Source organism: Pogona vitticeps, chromosome 6 (assembly GCF_051106095.1).
Source record: "Pogona vitticeps strain Pit_001003342236 chromosome 6, PviZW2.1, whole genome shotgun sequence".
NCBI lineage: Eukaryota > Metazoa > Chordata > Lepidosauria > Squamata > Agamidae > Pogona > Pogona vitticeps.
The window spans coordinates 44,138,014-44,164,893 of NC_135788.1; the positions used below are offsets into that span (position 1 = coordinate 44,138,014).

The 26,880-nt window shown below is 37.9% G+C and overlaps 1 protein-coding gene across 26 annotated transcripts in view; it reads right to left on the reverse strand.

Annotated features, from left to right (window-relative positions):
• NEK10 (NIMA related kinase 10) overlaps positions 1-26,880 on the reverse strand; it is a 123,338-nt gene that overhangs the window by 26,608 nt on the left and 69,850 nt on the right. For 15 of the 26 annotated variants that reach the window (XM_078377308.1, XM_078377304.1, XM_073003423.2 and 12 more), the window contains 8 exons: positions 25,539-25,668; positions 23,771-23,841; positions 20,495-20,708; positions 19,836-20,019; positions 19,655-19,741; positions 7,101-7,149; positions 5,571-5,608; positions 5,316-5,456 (listed from right to left, as the gene is read on the reverse strand). In XM_078377308.1, the coding sequence (XP_078233434.1) occupies positions 5,316-5,456; positions 5,571-5,608; positions 7,101-7,149; positions 19,655-19,741; positions 19,836-20,019; positions 20,495-20,708; positions 23,771-23,841; positions 25,539-25,668 (914 nt within the window). Of the gene's footprint in view, positions 1-1,453; positions 2,299-5,315; positions 5,457-5,513; positions 5,609-7,100; positions 7,150-17,925; positions 17,999-19,654; positions 19,742-19,835; positions 20,020-20,494; positions 20,709-23,770; positions 23,842-25,530; positions 25,669-26,880 lie in introns of those variants that run through there. The other 11 variants (XM_078377317.1, XM_078377310.1, XM_078377313.1 and 8 more) reach the window with 10 other exon arrangements.

Consider the following 26,880-nt stretch of genomic DNA (forward strand, 5'->3'; position numbering starts at 1 on the left):
CAAATTAGCTCTTTGTCCTCTTTTATGGATGGCTACCAAGAGTTAAAATAGATTGCACTGAAGATAAGGACCTTTTAAGCACTGGTCAGATCACACCAAATTTCGATGCAGACCTGAGGTTATGAAATCTGAATCACAAGTTTATTTCATGTATGCTCTGCTAAGCATATGCAAAATCCATAAAAGCAATTCAGTTTTGGGCACCCTGTTGCCTGAAACCAAAGTATATTTAATCCTTTTTTACTAGATATCATAGAATATGGATGACCACATGTTAAAGATTTTCCAATAGTCTGTTCTTTTGGGACAACTGGTATGTGCTACATAAATAGTAGCTCTTGCACGGAACTCTTTGGCTTAACATATAAATTAAACATCTAAAAATAAATGTGTGTGGCCTACTAGATATGTTCATTCCAGTATTTAAAAATTATATTTAAATAACTTAAAATTACAACTGTCAGGACAGATGGCTCATAGCTCTTTGTGTTCTGATATAATAAAGTTACACAAGTTGACTTTTACTAATCATTCTAAAGCTGTGATATTAACTCCATTTGGTAGAATGTAAAGTTGTCACCACCAGCAAACCAGTCACTGATAAATTCAAAAAAGGGGACAAAATATTTTTTCTTTCATCAAATCATTATGCTAATTTCTAAAAAAATTAGAATTTCAGATAAGTGAGAGCAGATTTTTGTGTTCAATAGCTCCTGATGCAAATGAATCACTAAGAAGTTGGCAACATAGTGAGCTAAAGGAAAGGCATTTATAATGAGAACAGCAGGGTTGAAAATGATTATGTTCCTTTAAAAAAATTTTTGGAACATCTTTGTTTCTGGGTGTGGAATCTAAGGGTTATTGCTAAGATGGCAATCCAGATGCAGTTTTCAATACCAGATGGAGAAACTGTTCAACTTGTTGCTTAAAAGAGAGATCTAAAGCCAGCATAATAATGATAGTAACTGAGTCATAAGAGCAAGCAGAATTATAAATTTGGTTAAGATCCTTCTTTGAAGTGAAGCTGAGAATAGTTCTTTGAAAATTTTTAGGATTCTTCACTTATATGCTATGCATAATGTATTAAATAAGTTGTCACTGATTATATTAAGCAAAAAAGGGAACGGAGGATGAAAACATTATCATTTGAAGCATTCAGTAAAAGAGAAATTGAAACTTCATTCTGTTTCTTGGACAAGCATTTGAGAACCCATCAACCTGCTGTGGGAGCAGAGACTCTTGATGCTTATGTAGAGTTCTTGGGCTTTTTCAGTGGCATGATCTGGAAAGCCAACATGTGTTAAATCTCTATGAGTGTTATCACATTACATAAGGATATGTGACTTGATAATTTAAGCTGTCATTGAAATGAAGTAGGTTGTTATTCTGGGTTGCTTTTTTAAAAAAATAGTACTTGAAAACAAGACACTCTCAAAAAGTGGCCAAATTCAGATTTTTGAAGAACATATTTTAATGAAACTAAGCAAGCAAGGAAGTAAGTAAGGAAATTCTATCACAGTTAAGTATGATTATTGACAGAATACAGTAAATTTAAAATATTTCCCTTTTCTTAGCAGGGAAAAAGGTAATGGCAATTCAGAGCTTTTTGGTACAGGTCATAATAACAATGCATTTAAATATGACCTTTCCACAATATGATTGGAAGGCTTTTACAACGATTGCTGCTTATGACAGTAAGTATTCAGGTACAAACCTATGCAGGAAATCTAAGATTTATTTCAAAACCCTACAATTCCCAAAGTTAAATAAAATGTTCCCTTAAAAATGTTTTCAGTGTTGACCCTGGTATGTTTCATCTGCTAGGAAAAAAGAAATAAATGTAATTCTGAGCATTTAAAATTACAGTGGACATACTTAGAAACCATATTTTCAATAAGCATTATTATCCTTTCCAATGAGTCTATGTCCAAAGTACAATAGCCTTAGCACTGCCATTTTTGCTTCTAGGGAGAGTTATGGATTAATTTGATCTAGATCCCATTTATCTGTCTTTCCAGGAGTCCATGGTATCTCCAGGTTCTCCTCCAACACCTCATGTTCTCTGTATTTTTTCCTTCGTTATGATGGGTGGCATAGCAAGTAGGAGGAAAGATGAGAAATGATGAAAAGAGTCATTGGGATGACTGGCTCTCCTTTAAAAAAATCCTGAGCCTTGGCTTTGGGTAGGGACAGGGGGTCAGAAGAACCCAGGCCTTTCTGAATCCAGATGTGACTTGATTTTGAAGAAGTTTATCAACCAGAAAGAGATAATAAAAAATAATGAGGCTTGTGTTTATTCTGGAAAGAAAAGAAAAAAATAAACTATTTTTTGCCTTTGTCCATGTATATTATACCTCTGACACCAGCAATATTTAAATCAAACAAAGATAATGGGTACATTCGTAAAGGCTTGGCATAGCTGCTATGCCTGATTGTTTTCAAGATGTTTCCTCCCTCTGTGGCACTGATTATATGGAAAGATACTGCTGCTAGTGCTATACAGTGGTGCCTCACTTGACGAGGATATTTCGTTCCAGCAAAATCGCTGTAGAATGAAATCATCGTCAAGTGAAAGTAAAAAGCCCATTGAAATGCATTAAAACCCGGTTAATGCGTTCCAGTGGGCGAAATACCTCAGCGTCCAGCGAAGATCCTCCATAGGGCAGCCATTTTCTGGTGCCTGTAATGTGAGGAATCCATCCTAAAACACAGCGGGCAGCCATTCTGAAAACCTGACGATCAGCTGTTTTGATCGTCGTTAAGCGAAAAATCGGTTCCCGAAGCAGGGAACCGATCATTGTCAAACAAAAAAACCATTCAATCATCGTTTTGCGATCGCAATAGCAATCGCAAAAAACTAGTCGTCAAGCGATTTCCTCGTCTAACGAGGTAATCGTCAAGCGGGGCACCACTGTACTTGAAAAAAAATGAAATCCCTTTCAATTCTTGTGAAGAAATCAAAAATCCTTCTATTGTTTCCTTAAACTCCTTTGCGATTTCTTACAGTATAATTTGAGAAAGTCAGCTAGTACAGAACTCTGTAACAATTCATTCACTTAAGTAAACAAGTACTGCTCAACAATTTAGCAACATACACTATGAAAGTGCTGGAACATAGGATAGAAAATGCACTTGCTCCTTAAATTAAAAAAATAATAATCTGAGCAGGTCTTCGCACAAAAGAAAAATATTTATTCATGTTCTTATAATCAACAAAAAAAAACCTCAGTGTCAGTTCAAACCATAGGCCACTAAAAAGATAATTACCTAAATAACTATCTAAGGTCAAATTTAAATTAAAATCCAAGTAGAGAACTTCCATTGAAAACAGTGAGACTTGGTGTTGCCTAACAAGTCTTATTCATTTCAATGAGCCTAGTCTAGTTAGATTCTATAGAGAGATTTAGCTCCTGTATAGCACTTACTGATAAAACAAAATATTTAGGTTAATAAAAAGTATCTAGCAGTTCAGTTACACTGTGGGCTTTCATGCTAGTGCATATTAAAGTCTTTTGACTATGTGTTTTCTGGAATCCCAATGAGCCGTTGTCATTAGTAAACATCTTCATATTTTATGAAGAGACAGACTGACATGAAGAGTATTTTTGATTGCAGAATTTTTTTCTTAGCTTCTGCTATGTTTTACTTGTTCTGTCCTGGCGTTCTGTTCTAAGGTACCTGCACAATAGTCTGACAATGAGCCCACTATGATTAACCTCTGGAATTTTTCAGAATCAAAACGTTTTGTTCTTTACTTTTCTTTACAAGTTTTTACTTGTATGTTCCTTTTTTCAGGTCTTTGTTCATTTGTTAACATGTTTTACTTTTAATGTAGTATGTGCTTTTCTTTATTTTAATGTTTAGCCTGTCCTATTTTGAGGGAGAAAAGAAGGGAATAAATCTGATAACCAATTAAATAATTAAACAATACCATGGGAACAGGTAGCACCTAAATCAAGTCTTCGGTAGTTTCCTCAAAAGCATCTCTCCTTGACTATGCTAAACTATGTTGTACTCAGTTGCACTTGATAAAATTGCCAATGGTTGTGTATCTCTTGAAATGCAGTGCTGACAAGGGCTGTCTTTCAACAGAAAAAATACCTGAAGCGAAGAAATTATTAGGAGCTGAATATCAGGGATTGGTTTCTATTGCTGTTCTCCCATCATGCCTGCATGGTGGTCTACTAACTTTGAAAGAAGAGACCAAAAAAAGGAGCAGATGGGGAAAAGATGAAGGCCACCCTGTCTGCCCTCCTGAAAGCTGCTCTTCAGCCAAAGAACTGGCCATCAGATTTTCTGTGCAAATGATTCCATCTCTTGTGTGGCTGTGGCTTGACAGACTCTCTAATGCTATTCTTACTGGAGAAGGCATGATGAGGATTAGAAACCTTTGACTGTCTCTAGTGAACAGCTGTCATAATTAATAATGGAAGGGCTTAGTTGAAATGTCTATGGCAGTTTATACCGGATAGGAGACAACCAGTCCCTTGCTTATATCTTGTCTCAGGTAGAAATAAGTCACTGAGCACTGCCAGAATTACTTCATAAAATATGAACTCCACCATGAAAATGTTTATCAACAAGAGTACTACAGTTTGTCTTCTTGAAGAAGCCAGGAACCATGGCTATTGTTGTGGATTGTTTGGGATTATGTGCAAATCGTAACTGTCAACCGAAGGTAGGGTTTCTGAACTCCTCTGTACACCATATGTGTAGGATCTGTAATTTCAATCATCTGCAATCCTCATGCGTAGTCCTATCTCGTTGGAGCACACACAGTTGAGGAAGGCTGTCTTCGATTCTGAGGCTATGATTTGTACATAATACTGAAACAGTCAGAAAACACAGATTCTACGAGAGTAAGTATATTCCTAAATTTCCACAAGAAGACAGTCTCTGCAGCACTTTAGTTAACACTCTTCCATCATGAAATCCTAGTCCCATATACAGGCATTCACATCTCTACTCTGTCAACTTTCTTGCTATGGTAACACTACTCAAACATCACCCTGTGACATTTTATAACTATTTGATTTTGTCCAACCTATCAACTGCCAAACTCCACATTTATACCAAACGTCAATGGACTTCCTCAGCTAAACTCTGGGGGTACTTTTTCTTCCTTCTTTGTATTATACTGTAATGTTTCACGGCAGTGGAGCTTGTTATTTATTTCCTTTCATAGAGAGATCTATTTCCCCGGAAAGTATGGTTTTTGTTATTCTACAAGAAAACATCTACACTACTGCTATCCCAGTTATAATTCCTTGTGTTGCTATAATTTTTGAAGGCAAAATTATACTGTTAAGTACTACCATGATCTTTCAGATTGCGAAGAATCACAGCTGGAAGGCTATGGGATTTCCACCCTGTTACTAACGAGTCCTCTACGCTCTTTACGTGGGCCCTGAACATGAACGAAGGAGCTTTCAGAAGCAGATCAAGAGGCAGCAAAGCTGAAGAAATAAAAGAAGAAACTGCATGTGAAACTATTTTTAAAAAGAAAACTTTAAAGATTAGAAATGGCATGATGAGAACCCATTCAAATATAGCTGCAGATGCAAAATTACCTGGTCTACTTCTGGGTCCTGTGATATCAATATAATCTCTGAAAAAAAGGAAAGGATACTGATGAGAAAGATCTCTCCAAAAATCCCTTTATAAGAAACTCAGTGCAGTAGTCTGTCCTAAGTGCCTTAGGGTAAAAGCAGGAGAGACAGGGAGCTTCGTAACTAGAACTGACTTAAGCAGTAAAGGATGGATGATTATTGTCCAGCATCTTTCCCCATTTTGCAAGTTGCAAATTAGCCTGTTTTTGTTTGGTGGTTGGTTATCATGAGGAAACAGTTAATTTTGTTTGTGTGGTAATTTTTCAAACATAGCAGTTTCAAATATGGCTTTCTGGAGGGATAACATTTTATCACCTCCTAATTGCAAAGCTGCCTGTGTCATCTGTTTTGGCCCTCAGAAGCAGAGTGTCTGGGAATTCTATGTATGCCACCTCAAATTCTATCATAGAAGAAAGTGAGCCTGGAGATACAGCAACCAATCTGAGTTAATCCCAATTTGATACAGCTAGCTGCATTTATAGTGCAGGAAATAGAGTAGACATGGTCTAGAGGGGCGGGGTATAAATTTAAATAAATAAATAAATAAATAAATAAATAAATAAATAATTAAATAAATAAATAAATAAATAAATAAATAAATAAATAAATAAATAAATAAATAAATAAGAACATGCAGCTTTCTGAAGTTTGGAAAAAACATAAATTTCCATATGTTTGGAAAAACATACATTTCTCCTGCTTAATAATTAATATCGTCAATAAGGTAAAATACCATAAATGTTTCAAATACTATAAATGCCATTACTCTCTTATTGTTTTCTTCTATGGATAACAAAACCAAAAGTGGGAGTATTGTAGTACATTAAAGATTACCAGATTTATTTCAGCATTAATTTTTGAGGCAAAATGATTCAGCTGTATTGGATTAAATGCAATTGATAATCACAATCAGATTAAATCCAGTGAATCAATGAAATTCATACATCTGATTTAACAAGTTTGATTTTTTCAATGGGTCTATTCTAGTTGGATTTAAAAACTGGCTTTAACCCACTCTGTTATTTTTTTTTTAAAGTACTCAACAAGAACTACTGTTTAAGTTATTTTGCTAATTTATTCAAAAACCAGGCAGCAAAAGACAGAAAAAAATAGACTTGGTGGGGATATATTTTGTAAAAGATGTTGAAACAAAGGGTGGTGTAGGCCAAACAAAATAAAATGCAAATGCAAAAATTAGCACTCATGGATTAGATGATGATTATTTAGTGGTCCATAAAGGGATCACCTATTTTTGAATTTGTAAAAGATGCTGAGAACATTTGACAAACCTTGCAGTATTTTGCATAGGTTTTTCATAATGTCACCATGGTCCACATGCTATTGAAATATAAGCTTATGATCTGAAGTCCTCAAAAGCACTCCACATTTTTGCATATTTTTAAGCTGCTGCACATTGCACTGTTGCAGTATGGGAGAACTACGGACAGAGATGGCCATTTTTATAGCTTTAATGTTACATCGTAAACTTGCCTTGCTTGAAACTGTCTTTCAGAAGCACTGAAGCTTCGCTTTATAATACCTGTAACAAAACACAACAGGTACAATTCTTGATGCTGAAAATACTTCAGATACCTGATACACAGTTCTTCATCATTTTCATCCTATCATAGCAAGAGCACTATAAAATATGCCATTGCATAATTATTCATACACATTGTATATTGAGAATTGCAAATCAGAGCAACACTGTGCTAGTTTTTCATAAGGCAGGGGTGGGAACCCAGTCTTTGGGGGCTGGACTGGCCCGGCAACCAATCACACTGGTTATATGTTGCTTGCCTTTGTTGCTATAAAATCTGTGTACAAATCTATCAGGTTCATGGAACCTACCACTGACTGAAATGCCACTCCTAGGACACTTGGGGCTTAAAATAAGGTTTGGGAAAATTCTTCACCCCTGTTGAGGACAACACTGTCTTCTTCAAAATTTAACAGGCTCTTCATTCTGGCATTCAGTATGACTAAAGCTGAAAAAAAGGCAAAGCTATGGATTTTACTCTAACCTTGGTCAACAATCAGTATGCAATGTGGGGGAAAATATTTTTATCTAGATCGTGTCCTTTCCCAGTGTGTGTTAGGTTCCCTCCATCAGCTTTGCAGGTGGGAGAACAGGAAGGAGTAAATGCCACTCATAATAACTATGTGCCATCAAGTCAATTTCTGATTTATGGTGACCCTTTTCAGGATTTTTTAGGTAGAGAATGCTCAACACCGGGTTACCATTCCCTTCTTCTGGGAGGGTCCTGGGACCGTGCATCCTCCCCAAGGCCACACAGGCTGGCTCTACTCACAGGAGGCACCGTGGGGAATTGAATTCCCAACCTTTGGCTCTACAGCTAAACCACTGAGCTATCCAGCCAGTGGTGACCATCCATAGTCACCAATAAAAGGCTGGTGAGGAATAAAACCTGGGCAGGGATTAGGAGGGTTGGAAATCTGCATTTGCCTCAAGGACTCGAGGGTCCTTTATTCTGACCTATAGGAAAGCTCATATATTTGTAAGAGAATAAAATAAACAGAAGGTCACACAAGACAATGTCACTGTTTCCTTTGCTCAGTATCACCTGCAACATTAATACCCATCGAAGGATTTCTTCTTGTATTGCACTGAAAATATCTTCCACTATCTTGCTTTTCTGACACTGACATATCTTCAATTAATATTTCATTTCTTCTTAAAGACTCCCAGTATTAACAAATTATGGCAACAATTAGCTTATCATGATCCCAAGAATTTCAATAGTAGATTTAATATTCAAAATAACTGTAGTGCTGATATACTTTATTTTGCCACTGTTTTTGTTTTGTTTAAATCTGATTTCCTTTCTTAACTATCATTCAATTTCTTCTCATCCGTCATTTTAGTTGAAGTAACCTAAATTATGTTTCCAATATTATTGTGAAGATAACATCCTGTTGTCTTAATCTGAATACTTAAACTTTGTTATCAGATATAATTTTTAAATTTAACCTACTGGATATTTAATTTAAATAATTTAAATTATAAATGCAGCAATTACTGCCAAGCACAGAGTAAGGATTCTGGAAAACTTAGGAACAATGCAGAGATCTATACAATGAACAGAAATAAAAAGTTTCAATAAGTCCATATAATAAAATATTGTTATAAGGTGATGGAAAAATAATAGACTTAAAATTACAGTATATAGCAATCTTAATAAATGGGAGGCTTCAATAAAAAAAACCCAATATTAATATAATTACTAGTAGTATGGATGACTGCAAAGGTCCAAGTCAGAGTATACATAGTGGAATTATGTTTACATTAAACATTTTGACATCAAATTTAAGAAAAATATAAGAAAAATAGTAGCAGTAACACCATTTTTTAAAATCACCACTGTATCTGCATTAGGACATTAATGTGAAGATATTTGGAAGATTCTGGCACAAAACAGGAGACTTTAATTATATAAACTTCTGAATAGCCATTGAAATCTTGAGTTGATTTTGGAAGAAAAGGTAGCCTTGCCAAATGTCCAGAATGCAATATGTCCAGTTTAATTATGGTGCAATGAAAAATCCCATTAGTGAAGTTAAGTAGGACATGCACATGCTCAATAGTGATACAGTAGGACCCCCGTATCTGCATGTGATTGGTTCCAAGCCCTCCGTGGATGCTGAAAAAAATGAAAAATATTGAATACCCTCCCTGTCCTCGCCAACTATCTGGAAGGGGAAGGTAACCCCTTGGGACAAAGGGGCCCACACGATTCCCAGCCCTCTCTCCAATCCATGCAGACCTGATGGTTACCCAAAGGAAGGGCAGAGCATGGAGGCCACCACTGCCACCACCTCAGGGAGGCTACTCACCTGTATACTGAGCTGTTTGCCATCACTCTCAGCTCAGTCTAATGTCACACGTGGCCATTGGCTCAAAGGGATGTCATGTGAGAGAATGCAATACATGTTGTAGAGACCACTGCAGTAAAGGAGGCTTCACAGGAGGTCGAAGATTACACAAACCATTTAGAAAGGATTTAAGCGTAGGATGGGAAAACAAGTGGGCCGATTCCGAATTGCGAAGTTGGAAGGAAACGATTGCCGATATATACATTTTCAAAGTTGAAAGGGCCAAATCAAGATCAAAGAAATGGCGTAAGTAGGTGAGAAGGATGTGAAGTGAAACAGGCAATAGTTGTAGGCCCTTAGACTGTGTAAACTTGAGGAAATTGCTCCATTTATAGGAGTATACGGGTTTTTTAGATGGCCTCCTGTATTAAGGGAGAATTCTCCAGTCCGACAGATGTAGCAATTGTAGATCTGGATGGTAAATGTTTCCCGTGTTCTGGGTGAGCAGGTGAGGGAGAAGAGGTAACTTCATGGAAACTGTGGCTATCTGTCTGAGAGTAGTAAACCAAGGTTGATGTGGCCAACATGGTGCTATTAAGAAGACATTGGCTCCCACCTGCTGAATCTTGACAATCATCCACTGAATGAGCGGTATGGGTGGGAACAGGTACAACAGGTCTGTGGTCCAGTGAATCATGAATGCATCTCCCAGAGAATTGTGACCCCTGCCTGCATGGGAACAAAACATGGTGCGTGTCGTGTTCTGATTTGTTGTGAACATATCAACTAGTGGATAACCCCACCTCTCGCAAATCATGTGAAAGTTCGGTGTATCGAGCTCCCACTTGTGATTCTGTGCTGCCATGCGACTTAATTCATCCACTACCTCTTTGTTGGTGGTCGATACATGAATGGCTACTGGAAACACATGATGGTCGTAACACCACTCCCATAGTTGGATCACTAGATAGAGGAGTGACATAGATCAAATGCCGCCTTGTTTGTTGATGTAGAACAGTGTCGTGGTGTTGTCAGTGACTACCTGAACTCCACGACCTGTCAACATGGGCATAAAGGCACGAAAAGCTTTTATGACTGCTAATAATTCCAGGTGGTTTATGTGGAGACTGCTCTCCCGCCTGGACCATAGTGCATGAATCTTGTGTGGGCCGCAATGTGCTCCCCAGCCTGTGAGGCTGACATCCATCTTACTTGAATAGAAAGTTGTAATGGGCGAAATGGACGTCCCATAAGGAGATGAGGGACGAATGTCCACCATTCCAGTTGTTTTGATAGCTCTGGAGTGATGGGTTCGAAATGGGCTAAGTACCATGCCTGTCGTGAACGCATTTTTAGACATGCATGTGGTAACGCGGCAGTTGTGGAGGCCATCAGGCCCAAGAGATGTTGAGCGTGATGTGCAGATACATGGGATTGAAGGCGAAATCGATGAATTGCCTTGTGGAGCTTTTTGATGTGCTCTTGTGGTAGGAAAATGCAGGCTTTGATAGAGTCTAGTCGTGCTCCTATATGGTCTACAGCTTGGAAGGGAGGAGATGAGACTTTTTCATGTTTACTTGAAGACCGAGGTACTTTAAAGTGTGGAGAACAAACTTGGTGTCTTGGATAGCCTTTTATCGAGATGGAGATACAACCAACCAATCATCTATGTAAGGGAAGACTGAGATGTTGTTTAGATGTAGGTATGCTGCCACTGGCTCCATACACTTTGTAAATGTGCGGGGAGTGGTGGATAGGCTGAACAGAAGTGCGCAAAATTGATAAGTGGTATTTGTAAAGATAAAATGCAGGTATTTTCGATGATGTAGGTGAATGGAAATATGAAAATAAGCATCTTGTAAGTCTATTACTACAAACCAATCTCCTTGTTTTAGCAGATGGACGATGGACTCTAGAGTGACCATATGAAACTGGAGTGGCTGAAGGTAAGTATTTAGAATTCTGAGATCGAGAATGGTTCTGATGCCTCCGTCCTTCTTTGGAACTGCAAAGTAGTGGGAATAGAACCTGTTCAAGATGTCTTGAGGTGGTACCAACTGAACTGCACGCTTATTTAGAAGAGTTGAAACTTCTTCCTCTAGAGCACGATCAAATTATGTGGACTTGATGTATCCTAGAAGAGGGAGTTCTTGAAACTCTAGACGATAGCCGAATTGGATGATGTTTAGAATCCATGCATCTTTTGTAATATGTAACCAATTGCTGAGGAATGGGGCTAGTCATGTAAATGAAGAGGGGTTGTGGAGAATTGGACTGTCAAAATCAAAGGTACTGTTTTGTCTTTTTAGCACAAGGACGATAAGACTGATGTCTTTGCGAGGAAGTTTGGGATCTGAATGGCGCAGCAACAGAAGAGGCTTGTGAAGATCTGCCTTGAGTTTGATGTTTAAAGGCACGGTAAGGCTGTGAAGCGGATTGATGGTAATGCTGCTGATTGTAGGGTTTACGCCACTGGTATCTTTGCTACTTAGGCTGCTGGTGAATTGTGTAGGATTAGCTGTCTTTTTGATCTTGTGTAAATTCTCCATGGTGTCATCTGTCTTCTCATTAAACAAGCCAGCTGCATTGAAAGGAAGTTCCTCGATGTATGATTTGGCATCCTCTGTTATTCTGGAGGATCTGAGCCACGCATGTCTCCTCAGTGCTATAGCTGAGGCCATTGATGTGGAAGCTATGTCAGCAGAATGACGAGAGGCCCATCTTTGGTGTTTGGCTACTGTAAGAGCTTCCGAGTAGGTGTTGAGTAATGTAGTTTTTGTCTCTTCTGGGGCAGCTTCAAGGGCAGGGAGCACTCTAGCCCAAAGTTGCCTCTTGACAGAGTTAGCGGAATTTTACCAGGATTTTTCCCAGGTGGTGATAACCGGCAGAGTTCCCAGTGAAGTGCAGACACAGGCAGCAAACTCTCTTGTAGCAGAAATACTTGGTTTATATGCAGAATATTTACAGATATTTACAGCTTCAGACCTTGTTCTATACACGGCAGTTTCACAGTCACAGAGCCTTAAATCAGTGTCACAGTCCAGTAAATAGTCATATACCATATAGTCAGTCCGTTCAGCCAGAGTTCCACTCTCCAAGCACGTAGGTACAGCTTCCTTTGAACTCTCAGGCTTGGCTCCACGGCTACAGCACTTCACAACGATACCAACACACACTGTTGTGTTCTAGTTCTCTAGCTATATACTAGAGTTAGCCAATCATAGCCATCCTTCTGGTACATTCTAACACAGCTGTTTTTACTCATGCTTGGTTTTCCTTTGCAGTGCTGGTCCTTGTAAATACTTACATCTTGGTACTAAATTGCATTTAACAATTTCAGGTTTATCCAAACCCTGTCACCTCTGATATGCCCCCATAGCCGCCTGGTAGTTGGCTACTCTAAGAATGTTGCAAAAGAGTACATTTTACGCCCCAATATGTCCAGCTTCCTATCTTCCCTGTTAGTTGGTGTAACTTTGCTTTTTCCTCCTGTCTTTGATAAGTTGGATTGAACAATAATAGAATTAGGTGTTGGATGCTTGACCAGCAAAGTAGTATTATCACCATGTGTACGATAGCAGTTTTCAACCCTTCGGGTAACTTGAGCAGAGGAGAAAGGTAGAGACCAAGACTCTTTATCCAAGTCCCTGAGAGCTGGAATGAAAGCCAGGCTCAATGGTGGGAAGCGTTCCTGATTTATGTCTCAAAAAACCAAGTCATTTTGTGGTGGTGGTGGCTGTTCAACACCCAGTTTAAGAGACTTCTCCATCCTGGAAACCATTTGTGCATAGGATGAGAAGTCCCCTGAAGGAAAGGATGGATGGGGGTCACCTGCATCAGATTCAGGGGTCCTGCCATCCACAGGAGTTTCTTCAGATGCCTCAGAAAGAAGCTCCTGATCTTGATCAGAGTCTGAATATGAGAGAAAGTCTTCTTGATCCGAAGGCGAAGGTAAAGGCGGTGGTCTCCCTACCTTATGCTTACGCATTGAAGTCTTGTCAGGACACTGCTCTGGTGAGAGATTAGTGTGATTGAACAGACCTTGAAGCAGAATTGGAGGATCTGTTATGGGAGACTGGCTGGCGCTCCTTCTCCTTAGTTGTATTATGATGCTTAACATGTTGTGATGCAAGCCTTTCAGTATCGAGAGATCGTCAACGTCGATGTCTAGGTGGAGATGGAGAGGAAGACGACGACATCAAAGCATAGATATAATGTACTTTTCTACCCCTGTGATGATCAGTATCAGAAGAGTCGGTGATGGACTCTTCACGTCAGCGTCAACATCAAGAGCATTTGCGTTCAACCTGTATGTAAACAGGGTTGTTGTGCACCAACTTCTCTTAACATTGAGCAGAGCGAGGGAGAATAACAACTTCACGGTGGGACACACCACACTGATCAGGAAAAATGTGTTTCTTCTTGGCAAGTCTTTTTTGGGGTGGAGAGTCATGAGCATCAAGTCCTGTCATTTTTGTATTTACCACGTCTGTCACTGTCACATTGGTACTGCTAAGCTAAACATTAGATCCAGCTCCAAAAAGTACAAAGTTATTTGAAAGTTGTAACATACGTCTTGCTCCTTCACCATGGTTTACCAACTGAATGTGATTGCTGTTATGTGCTGTCAAGTCAATGGAGGCAGGGAACTGCAATTCCAGATATAGCTCAGTAGTTTGGGTACAGAGCTAGGGAGTTCGATTCCCCACTGTGACTCTTTGACAGGGGCTGGACTCAATGATCCATAGGGTCCCTTCCAGCTCTGCAGTTCTAAGACGATGATATATAAAAAGAATCTAGTGATAATTATGGTGTTTTAAATGTGTATAAAAACTTTCCCATAATTATTTATTTCTTTATTTCCTTATTTATTTATTTATTCAAATTTTACCCCGCCCCTCTAGACAACGTCTACTCAGGGCGGCTTACAAAAATTAAAGGTTTTTTTATCATGCACACACACACAAATACATACCAAAATCAGAAGCCAATGAGAAATACTCGTTATGAATATGCATCCCCCATGCTGATCTCATTTGTGTTTAAATCCAGAACAGCTTGATTACTGCCCCTTGGAGATCTACATGTGTTGCAGAGCTGACACATCCCACTCAATTATCAGCCCTGCAGTGTGGGACTTGAATTAAATCTTCCTTTGAAAAGCATTTTTCCAGCCATGGCATTTTCCATTCAAAGAAAATAAATCTATTTCATTGAAAAGTTGGGTATATAATAAATCTAGTTTCTTATTAAACAAATATTGAGACTTCACCATGGCTTTCTAGTTACTGATCGAGTAGTCACACAGAAAAGCTAAGGCTGCTACACTATTTACAGAGTAGTGAAGAGGCAAACATGTATTTGTTCAATACACAGACTCCTATGTGATGCTACTGAAGCTCCACATACTGTAATAGGAGATGGGATTGTACCCCAACTAGGACTGCACTGAGACACTATTCGAACAGGTTTTTGTTCAAAATATGGGAGTCTGAAATAATTTTCTCATCATTTTCTGATTTGTTCTTGCTGAATAGACTTAAGTGTCTTCAAAACAAAGTCAACTTCAGCATAAATTGGAAGATGTTCATGTGTCGACTGCCTGGAGAGAAAACAGTCAACACACAGATGGTGTTAATACAAGAACCAGGAAGATGGAAGTTACCCTACGATTTTACAGATTTTATGTAATGATTGAATCCAGGCCGAGGAACTTGATCTCATTTAAGTCCTATTGGCTGCTTGCCAAGGTAATCTAGGCCACATGGAACAAAAACAATTTCACAGAGCGCAGCATTAGAGAAGAGGGCAATCGGTCAAAGAAATGGTTTCTAAAATCTTGGGCTTTCTCTGTTGTTTTGGAAGCCACCGTGTGGATGGCAAAGGTAGTCCTGCTCAAAGGGAGCCCTTTTCTACCTACACACAGGAGGAAAATAATCATTTTTGCAAATATAAAGTCTGTTCTTTTTGTAGTGATTAATGTTATTATAATATTTTAAACACAAATGATAAATACAATGTTCACTTTTATTGCATTATAGGTGGAGACTCAGTTGTACTAAGCACTTCAGTATAATCCTGTGACAGTGACAGACATTGTGGTAAATCCAAAAATGACAGGACTTGATTGCTCATGGCAATTTTAGCAAAATTGAACAGATATAATTTAACAAAGAGACATAAAGGATAATTTGGAGGATACATTCTTGGTAGCAGGAACAATGAAACAAACAAGACCATATAATTTATCTTGCCTTATATGACAATAGAATACAGCACATAGTTGGAACCATCAATACTTCAGTATTACACTAAAACAATAGGTGATCTAAAATGTGTGATTTGTGATAATTACTTTCTTAGTCTAGCCATGTTACATTAAATTAAATTAATTTGTTTTGCTTTTTATAATATAGCATTAAAAGTGCACAAATAAAACAATATATTTGTCATATCACACTTCCCAGAGAAGAAAAAGGCTTTAAAAGGAATGAAACTTAATCCTCCAAAAAATATTTAAAATTTTAAAGAAGCATTAGTTAGCTTGCAAAGCAACTATTTTTATCTTAGGTGGTTAGTTAAATTACCATGAATATAAATCTTTTGGTATTAATAGGGTTTAAAATAGGACCAAAGATGGAAATCTCTATTTCATGTAAAGATTTTTATTCAAGATGGCATTCCACCAGGCCATAGTCATATTGCAAATAATTGAATCTGGTTTTCATCACAGAAACTATGGCTCCCCTCAAAACTTCAGCTTTTCTTTGAAAAGAAGCAAGGTTCTTAATCCTTCACATCTGGGAAAGAAATCATTAAAGTGTGAAGGCTCAGAAAGCTGAAGATTGGGACTGTTTCTACAAGATTTTTTGCACTAATGTTCTATATTTCATATTACTACTTTCTATCTGTTTCTTTTCATGAAAATGTTTTGCAAAAAAAAAATGAGCCGAGGTAATGTGCAGTTTCTGATTCTTTGTTGCTTAACATGCTTTGGCATATTTGGGTTTTTTTTTATTTTTAATTGGTGACTATAAGGCAGCCAAACCGCAAATTTTCTCTATGCCAAACCACCATCCTTTCACAACCACTGGCTACAAGAGAAAGGGAACTCTTTTTTTTCATTCTCCTCTGTCTTTAGAAAGAACAGTGTGCCTAGTTTTCTGTTCATGGAAAGAAAAAATGTTATGTTCTTCATAACAAAGCATAGAAAGGGCATGTAAACCACTGTTTCAATGAACAGTAGGTCCTGTGTGATAACTCTTATCACATGCGAAGTTCATTAATGTTTTTACTTCGAGAGTCACCTCTAGTTCATTCTGAGGTTTGTTTGGAATTCTCATGTTAAGCAGTCTTGGCTGTGTTTGGACATAAACTTTATTGATTGATTGATGGATGGATTGATTGATTGGATTTGATTTGATTTGTATCCCGCCCATCTGGTCTATGCGACCACTCTGAGCGGCTTCCAATATAACAATTAATAAAATAACACACAATTACATAAATCTTTGAATAAGAATGTAAAAACCAGAAAAATAGAGTAAAAATAAATAAAGAAAAAAAATAAAGAATTTCGGCTTTACGAAATAAGTAAGGCTCACATACTATGGCCCTTCACCCTTCCTCTGGCATAGCTGAAACAAGGGGGCTGGATGCTTTCACTTCCGCTTCTAATCAGTTACTCATTTTATCCCAGCTAAAGAACTATAATTAGCTTCAATTATGGTTTAGGAAAATAAGCAAAGATCACGTAGCACTGTTTACTTCTGGCTTCTTTTCCTAAACTAGACCTTATGCTAGTTTGAATTTATCCAGCTTTAGACGTAACGAGCTGCTTCAAAAGGGAAGCAGAATTTTCTGATCTCTGTGTCATATATCAGTAAATAACCAAATTCTAGAGAATACGGTGCCAGGGATATTCTTACTTCTTGCTGGGAAGGCTAAATGAGAATCTCTAGAAATCTTTTAAAAACCAATATAAAGTTTTTTTCCTTATCATAGCTTAACAGATGCCAAGAACTAATTTACAAGATAGTCTGGAAAATATCTAAGAAAGAATGTTGAGTCAAAGCCTTTCACTCAAAGTAAAGAAATAATATTCAATTAATGCCAATCATACAAAGTCTCAGAAGAAATTCGAGGTGTCTGCAGTTTAGTTGATAAAGAGTAAGCAGTGTCTATTTACTATCTGAGATTGCTCTAATAGGTGGAAAAGAAACCATCAATATTAGCCATTAGTAAAACATGTCACATGTGCAACATGATAGGCACATCCAAATTCATGCAAATCCACACATCCTTGTTATTGTTATTATTATTTAGACAAGGATATCCAGACAATGGCTGAAATCCTGATGCACAGTGTAAAGGCGTAACTTTTAGATGTGAACTGTTGCAAGTTAAGAAATTTTCACAGGCATTACCTGTTGCAATGCAAGTCACAACTGCATAACAGGATTTCAGGCAATGAATATCTCACCCTTGTTTCATATTCCAGAAAGATGCCCCAAGTAGGAATTAATTGTTCTCAATTGTGATTTTGATAATCTGTTCTGGAAAGAGAAAAACCAGAATGTGTCCATTTGTGAGGTTTGCTCCTTAGAAACTGAGAACTACAAAAAGGCATCTGCTGAGGATGTATTTCACAATTTTTGTATTTGATAACTTGTCACTACTTTATGTAGAGATATGGTAAGGATGGAACTGGTGCCTTGCTAGTATTGGCAGAGTGGAAATTTATGGTTTGAAATAATTCTAGCTTGTGAAGCAGCTAAAGGTTCAGGGAACCCACAGAGCAGAATTAGCTCCCTCAATTGGTTTGTTTTCCTCAACTGGCACATACTATCTCAATGTCACTCAAGAATTACATTTCTGAACAGCATTCTGTAGAAAAAAATAGGGACTGGTTCCATGAACAGAGCTTAACTGATTCACTAGCTGTGTACTCACTCGCTAATCCTATCTGACTGCAGACTGTCTGACTAAAACAAGTGGGAAAAGAAGACTTGAGTAGAGGCGGGTCTCTCTTTAAACTCTTGAGGAAAAGAGGGAACAATTGGTTGCTGCTGGATTGATTGACATTCAGCCCAGTCCAGAAAGGTCCCTCCCAGCCAAAACCTTTTAAAAGGCAAGGTATGAGGGTGCAATAATTCCAACAGCTAATTCCAACAAGATTTATTTTGGTATATTTTATCTCTTTTTATCTTAGGTCTGTTTAAAAATTGAATCCTGTATGACTAGCTTTATTCTACAGTAAAGCTTTCAATGCACCTAATGCTGACATGGTGTCAATAATTTATGCTTTTTTTGCACCCTGATTGGAGCTTTGTACAAGTGCACTTGAGAATGACTACTGGAGGATTTGGATAAAGCCAAGACACTACTCAACGTATGGCTGACTAAAAGCAGTGGTTTTATCTAGACAGAATGGACAGCTGGGTGATTTATTACAACTATTCAAAATCAATCACAGCCACCAGAATGTACTGCATCCATCTTAAAAAATAATAATTACAATACCCACCTATATTTTGTTTTAAAATCCCTTTTTCTAATACATGCCAGAACTATATAATCTTATAATTCCTGCACATTTGTCTTTTTAAAATCTGAATCTCGCAATTCCAATGGAAAGCAGTCTTTTAAGTTAAATTATGCCATCTGATTTTTCAAAGAAGATTTTCAGAAACAAAATTGGATAAGCATGTTGAGATACTATGTGCAATAAATGTTGGTTTAACATTGTATTCCTAGAACAACACTGTGAATTATACCTCACTTCTCAGACAAGTCTTACCTGCATATGGTGTAAACCTTTCTAACTTTGACCCACTGAGGAAGCTTTGTTGGATCAAACTAATTGATTCTAGTCTCCAAGCAAAAATGGGGGAAATGGTAAGAAACACAGCTCTTCAACCTTATAACATCCACTCTCATATGCACTTGATTCACACACAGGGTTTTATGTTGATCTTACCTGCCTGATGCCTGAATCTTCTTGTTCATCTCCCTTTCTTTCAGACATCCTTCTCTGACCCTCTCAGCCCATTCTGAACATTGTAGACCAGAACCATCCTTCTTTCTGCACCCCATGTCTTCTGTTACAATTACCAGCTCAGATGCATATATCAAAGTTCTCCAGCCACTGCCCTCAAGATCAACAGTTAAAGTTCCAGCCAACCATACTGGAGATTAAAACTGAAGCTTACCAAATGCTGAATCTTTAAGAGGACTTGAACTAGAGTTGCTGGTACTATCTGATATGTCCAGTTCATCATCTAATTCTGAGAAGACATCTGTATGTGAAACAAATAAAAGCAGAAACAACACTTTTCTAATCAACTCTGCTTAGCATCCCAGAAGTACTGAAGAGCTCTTAATAACTCCCACCTTTTTCTGAGTTTTCTAAAATGCAGTTATCATCTGACAGGGGTTCATCACACATTTTATCATAGTCTTTTCCATAGGACTGGTGGAAGTTTTCATTCAGAAGGTTGGTATTTTCAGAAAATTCACTTTTTAAACTGGTGCCTCCACTGCCACTGCTGCTGAAGCTTGACTTTTCATAAGGTTCCTAAGGAAGGACAATGCAAACCATTGCCATTAATGTGTTTTTTTTTCAGAATAACGGTCCCACGTTGTTAGTTCCAGTAGATTATATTTTGGTCTTTGGGTGTTGAAATCTGGCCCAAAGAAATCTGAAATAACTAAAGCTGAACATGTATCATTTGTGACATTATCTTTCTCCCTGATTCAGCAATCAGTTATTCATATTATATACAGGTACATGCTTAGTAGTCAGATGTAAACAGCAGTTGAAAGCCTGTTGCTTACCATAGTAAGTTGCGACTAGAGTAGATCTATTGAACCAGTGGGAATTTGGTGAGCCAACTCATCTATAAATTCCATTTATTCAATAGGCCTACTCTAGTTGCAATTTGCTACACTAAGCAACAGGATTTCAGCCAAACAAGTGAAAGCAGACCTATGCTTCACTATACTCATAGTACTTCTACTTCCATTAAATATCACATAATGTATTTGCTTACCTGTGACAATACAGTCATGTGATGATGACATGCCACTGCCTTCCTGTTGGCCTCCATGAAATACCTCTGGGTACGCCTTCTCTCACGTTCCAATTTCTTCTCCAAAACAAGCTGGGAAGTTGATAAACCATCTAAATACTTCATCATAACATCTGATATCATTGCACTGACCTCTACTATGTCAGGACGACTTTCTGCATCAGGGGTCAAGCACCTGTGGGAAAATTCTCAATTATACACCCTACAGTGACAATAACCAAAACTGAAATGGACCTAAGCTTTATTTGAAGTGAACCAACTAATGACTTACATAACTAGATCTTGCAAGTGTCCCTTAAGGACATCTCACAGGACAGTTCCTAAGATTCTTCTGCAAATCTTTTCAGAAATCTAAGCCTCTGTGGCAGAAAAGAGACATCATACAGAGTAATAAGAATGGAAAAATCCTTAACAACTTATTGTGTGTGAGTGTCACAGTGGGAGTTTCCCTCAACTCATGGAGTTTGCAAATTATATTGCTTCATGAATTAAGACATGGCTTTCTTTTAATGTCTGTTTTTTTAAAACATAAAATAATGTCACAATGATGTTTCTTTATCATTAAAATATGTTCACCTCTAATGACACATTATCTATAATGTTTGTTTGTGCCCTTCTCTGGGGCCTTTATCCAATTTTCTCTTGTTCACAATATTCATTTGTTTTCTACAGCATGTGTTTGAAACAGCATTGTGAAATAAACACAGAGTAAATGAGACTAAAGTTATATTTCATACTGCCACTATACTTCCCTAGACTTGTATCTCCAAATATATCTCATCCTTTGTTTACAGAGTAAGTTCTGGAACACAAATTACTCAGCTACTGAGTTCAAACATATGCTAGAAAAACCACTTCCCAACACCCAGTAATACTAGACCTAGCTAGCTAGCTAATAGAAGAACCCAACTGTGCATTAGTACAAGTGTTTGTTCTGGAAAGCAGTGTGCTAAAATATCAAGGGAGGCAACACAGATGACAGCAGAACTGTTCCAGAGAAATATTGACAGCGTGCAGCAAAATAGCAAATTATTAACATCAATAGGTACGTCACAAGGGACCGAAAGAGGAGGAAGAGTTGTGGGAGATGTAGTTGATATCGTTTTCAGCTTTGGGAGAAGGGGGAAGGGAGATGTCTCAAACCATTTAGGGCTTTATATGCTAGAACCAAAACCTTTAATCTGGCATGGAAACTGACCAACAACCAATGCAGGCAGGGGTGATATGGTCCAACTTTTTATGAAAGCTTCAGGAGGTCCAGTACGCAATGGCCAATGATCAGTCTGGTCATTGCGTATTGGACCTCCTGAAGCATTCATACTAGCTTCAAGGGAAGCCCCACATAAAGTACATTACAGGAGAAAGAGAAAATTTAGAGTGTTTTGGCTGGCACCAGAAGCTACATCACTTGTATGCCCAAATAAAGTAGAAAATAGGCAAAGAAGAGAAAGAAAGAAACATTACCAGCACTTCCTTATTGTTGCTTCTGCTTTGTGGCAGAAACTATGCTGGAAAAAATCTAAACATTGAGAAAGAAGCCTCTCTGGAATCATAAAGCACCATTGTAGCTGCAATATTTAGTACTGAAAACTTTGCCAAAGTATAGAGCAGTCCTGGAAGGCCAATTCTCAGGGATCCAAATAGGGAAGTAGGCAATTCAATGGAATTTGAGTGAGTATTTATTGTTATTCCTATGTGCTGTCAAGCTGCATTTAGCCTAGAGCAACAATAATTGGGTTTTCAAAGTCTGTGAGATATTTAAGGAGTGGTTTTACCAATACCTCCCCCATGAATTTCCATGGCCAAATGGGGATTCAAACTCATGCCTCCGGAGTCCTAGTCCATCATTCTGTCTACTACACCATGCTGCCTCTCACTGAATATGTTGGTGTACATAAATTATGTTACATAAAGTACAGTGGTGAATCACTGCTAGCTATCATGTTAATGCATGTATTTCCTGTCATAGGCTGTCACATGTCTTGCATAGAATATGAAATACAACCAGTTTCTTAACATGCAGTAATTTGTTGCTGAAATTTATAGTATTGGACCCAACACCAGCCAACATAAGTAAAAAGATTCTGGTCAATACGTAGTACAGTGAAACCACAGGAAGGCTGGACATATTAGCTGAAAAGTGGGCAAGCACCATTTCTCAGGTTGATGTCGATAGAGCAGCTTTGCAGAAAACAAAGGTCTCCCTTTGACCACTGCTTTTCTTTGCCTTTTGCAAAGCCTTCCTTTAGCAAAAAGGAAGGGAAGCTTCCCTTTGGATAAAGGCTGCATGATCTCAGCCCTTTGATCCTGAAGCCCTTTCATGGCTGCTTCAGGATAAAAAGGCAACAATCATGCAGCCCTTTCACAGCTGCTCTACCCAAAGGGAGCCTTCCCTTCCTTTTTTGCTATGCCCCATGGCTTTGCAAAAGGCAGGGAAAAGCAGCTGCCTTCCATGTACAAAACAAATCTCAATTTTTTTCCTAATTATTTAAGGAAAAAGTGTCATTTTATACATGGAAAAATACGGTATCTCTCCAGAAAAAACTGAGTCTTTTGGAAGTTAAGGTGCTGGATAAGACTTTATAAGGTGACTTTTGTTCTTCTGACATTACCTAGAGTCACCAATATATGTATCATCACTTATTTAAGTTACTTTTATTAATAGCAACCCAAGTGTATATATGCTGTATATTTAAACCGGTTTATCAAGCACTCCAACTTCTCAGCTGAGTCTTTAGACTACTGTTGTAATATGCATAGGTTCTAAACTATAAAGCTCTAAATGGCTTGAGTCCAAGCTATCTCTAGGGCCGTGTCTCTCATTATGAGCCAGCTCATGTTAAGAGCATCAAGAGAGCCCTTTCTCTCAATCCCACCATTTTCATAGGTGCTTTTGGTAGGAACACGGGAAAGAGCCTTCTCTGTTGCTCCTTCCAGACTTTGGAACTCCCTCCCACAGGAGGCTAGGCTGGCCCCATCTCTGCTACCCTCCTGTAAACAGGTGGAGACCTTTCTCTTCAGGCAAATTTTCCTTGAGTGCCTGGCTGCCAGAGTGAGGTTTTTCAATTGATTGTTGTGAAAGTGTTTTTGGTGTTGCTTTTATTTATAAAGAAGAAGAACTTTATAAAGTTCTTCTTTATAATCTGTACATAGACTGGATTTGTTAACATCTTTGCTACTCATGATGGAAAGAAACTGCAACCAGGAAGAAGATACAAACCTTTACAGGAGATTTACCTTTTAATGACAGCTGACACCTTTTCAGAATAGGCACTGTGTGGAATCGGCTCATATGCTGCTTCTACAATCTGGAAGATAAATATGATAGTGTCAAAACTAGGAAAAAACTGCACTGGGCATGTAGTAAAAAGCCTCTTTTGTTTTTGAACAGAGTGGTACATGATAACACACCTCCACAAAGAATCTATGACCAAATTTTCATCTGAAAAAAATATTATATATATACCTGTGAGTCCAGTTAGATAAATTACTATTCTTTATGTATCTTTACCTGAAGATGATTAGCATTTTTAGACTGAGGCACAACACCCATCAGTCTCCTATACTAAGTCTTTTCCCCCCATATATGTGACTGTTTTTTAAAAGATCATCATAAGCCTACAAAATTTTGAAGCCCTTTATTTTCCAATTCTTGCAAATTCTTACTACTAAGAAAGGCAATGAGGACTATAATAGCCTTTAAGAATGATCCTTGCAAAAATAGTGAACATTTGATTATCTCATAAAATCTAAAGCCTCAGTAATAATAAGTACTGAAATTACTTGATGCGAACTGTTATCTCAGTTTAGGAAGCTGCAAATAAGGCATACATAAAACTAAAGGAGGAGGTGAGACATTATGGATTGTGTAGAAAGCTAAGAAAAACATTTAAAACAAAATTTTAAATATGAACACCAAAATTCTTCGATGAGAAGCCAACAAAACACAGAGGCTGGTGGTTAATCACCAGAGCCAATACAGGATAATGGGAAGAATCTTCTTTATTCTTTTGATCCAGCAGAGTAACTAGACCCACTGTGTGCACCAATACAATGGCTCTCAAAACTGCTTTTGTGGTACTGCCCTAAAGTCCAAATTATTATGTAGTGGAGTTACATAACTCAGGCCTCCCACCGTGCTTCCCAGCCCTGATCCTAAAACTCATTGTGGCTCAGTATTGGTATGTGATGTGGCCAATTGGAGCAGAAGGGCCTTCCTGGGTGCTTGAGGACACTCTGGTGACAACTGTGTAGGCTCAATGAGAGAGAGTCACCCTGGTGCAAATCAAGCCCAACCCAGGGAGTGTGAACGAAACCACTCTTGGGCCAGTCTTGGGACATGGAGGATTTCAAGGTGAGAATCGTGGCCAAAGGGAGCTGTAAACATGTCAACATTTGTATACAATAAAGGATCAAAATGAAAGCATTCTGGTTGACTGGCACTCATTCAATCTCACATGGCCCTTTGATGTCCTCTTATCCATGGAGAATCTGTCATATTTTTACTATAACAATATTAAAATAGTTTTAATTTCCCCTATGTTGACAGATCCTGTTGGGATAATCTAACTGATTTACTTACAAATAATTTAACAATGAAAATAAAACCCAGCAAACTGAAGACCAAACTGTGACCTCTCTAGGCATCAGATGCTTGAGCAGATAAATTTTAACTTGGCACTGAAACAAAGGCAATAGCAGTGTCAGCTAGGCCTCCGAGGGAAGGACATTCCAGAATTGGAGTATTATAGCTAAGAAAGCCCTTACCTGTGATTCCATATAGTGTCCTAGTTCCAAGGGTAAGATACAGAGGAAACATTGCCCCCTCCTGAGATCCTATCTCCAAGGATAGACATTCTCTTACATATATAGGTCCCAGGCCTATGTGAGATATGGTTGCACTGCATAATGAATATTTTTCAGGAAACACAGGAGGGAAGGGACATTCATAAAGTACATGTATGCAAAAGTAAGGGTGATATTTCCATCTAGCAAACCTGCATACTTTAGTTGCTAGGGAGAGCATGTTGGTGCTATAGAATGGAGGGTTGAGAGTGGCCATCTGATAGAGGATACATCCTGCAGCCCAGACATCAGCTTTCTCACCGTACGGTTCACTCTTCACAACTTCAGGGCTACATGTAAAAACAAAATTCAGCAGTCCATAAAAGGCAGGGAGACAGTCACAGAAAATATTTTATTAGGAAAAAATAAAAAAGCAAAGGCCATTACACTACCTTAAGGACTTCTTCAGTGAAAATACAAAATGATTCAGAGTTTGTGATCAACTATCACGTACACATTACAAGGCCTCTGCTTATAAAATAAAAACTGCAGTAACTACGTATCAGTCTGTCAGCTTACATATCCATATCTGCTTAAGCATATGCAATCTAGAAAACCTAGACAAGATTGAGCTAGAATAAAAGTGCAAAACATTGTTCAGATGGTATTGAAATGTTAAGTACATTAGATTATATTATATTTTCCTTATATGTGGAACACAGAATCATGATCCACCCAGTTATTTTTCCCTTAGTTCTATACAGTACATCTGCATCCAAAACAGTTATTTAAATTCCAATAAAATATATCTCCCAACCTTAGCTTATTTGTGGTGTAATCTTTATTATTATTTTGGAAGATGTTGCCTTAACATGAAGCAGGATGTTGGACAAGATTACCTTCAGAATACAAGTAGCTGAAACAGATGATTTCCATTTAATTTCTCCCCATCAATATCAAATGCAAATTAACAAATTCTTTCTCTCACACACACTCAGATCAAATACAACTAATTCCAGATCAATATACATATACTATAATTCTAATACTTAATTGCTCTATCTGGAACAAGCCAAATTACTCCTTATCCCAAATTAAGGTATATCCCAAATTAAGGAATATTTAATTAAAATGAGTACTTATGGAGTAAATTGAGACAAAGGCCTTTTCTCTTTTTCCTTTCCCAGGAAATGGAAACAGTACGCATTATCTACTGAATGTGGATTTTCTAGTCTTACAGTTGTGTTTCTACACATCTGTATTTTCAAATATCAGAGTTAAGAACTCAGCATGAGATCAGCTCAGTGGGTCAAGTTCAAAACTATGATCCACACTGCTGCAAAGTGGCATTTACAATGAGCTATGTAGGTAATGCATGATATTTAAGCCAGCTGGATTTTACAAATATTATATTAGCAGTAATCACTATTATCTGCTTTTAAGCTTTCAATCCTACATCTTGTACTCAAACAGAAAGATCCCCATTTCACCTGTTTCCTGGTTAAAATAGATTATAATTTCCCAAGCTAAACAAATAGCAAGAATAGAGACAGGTTATCTGA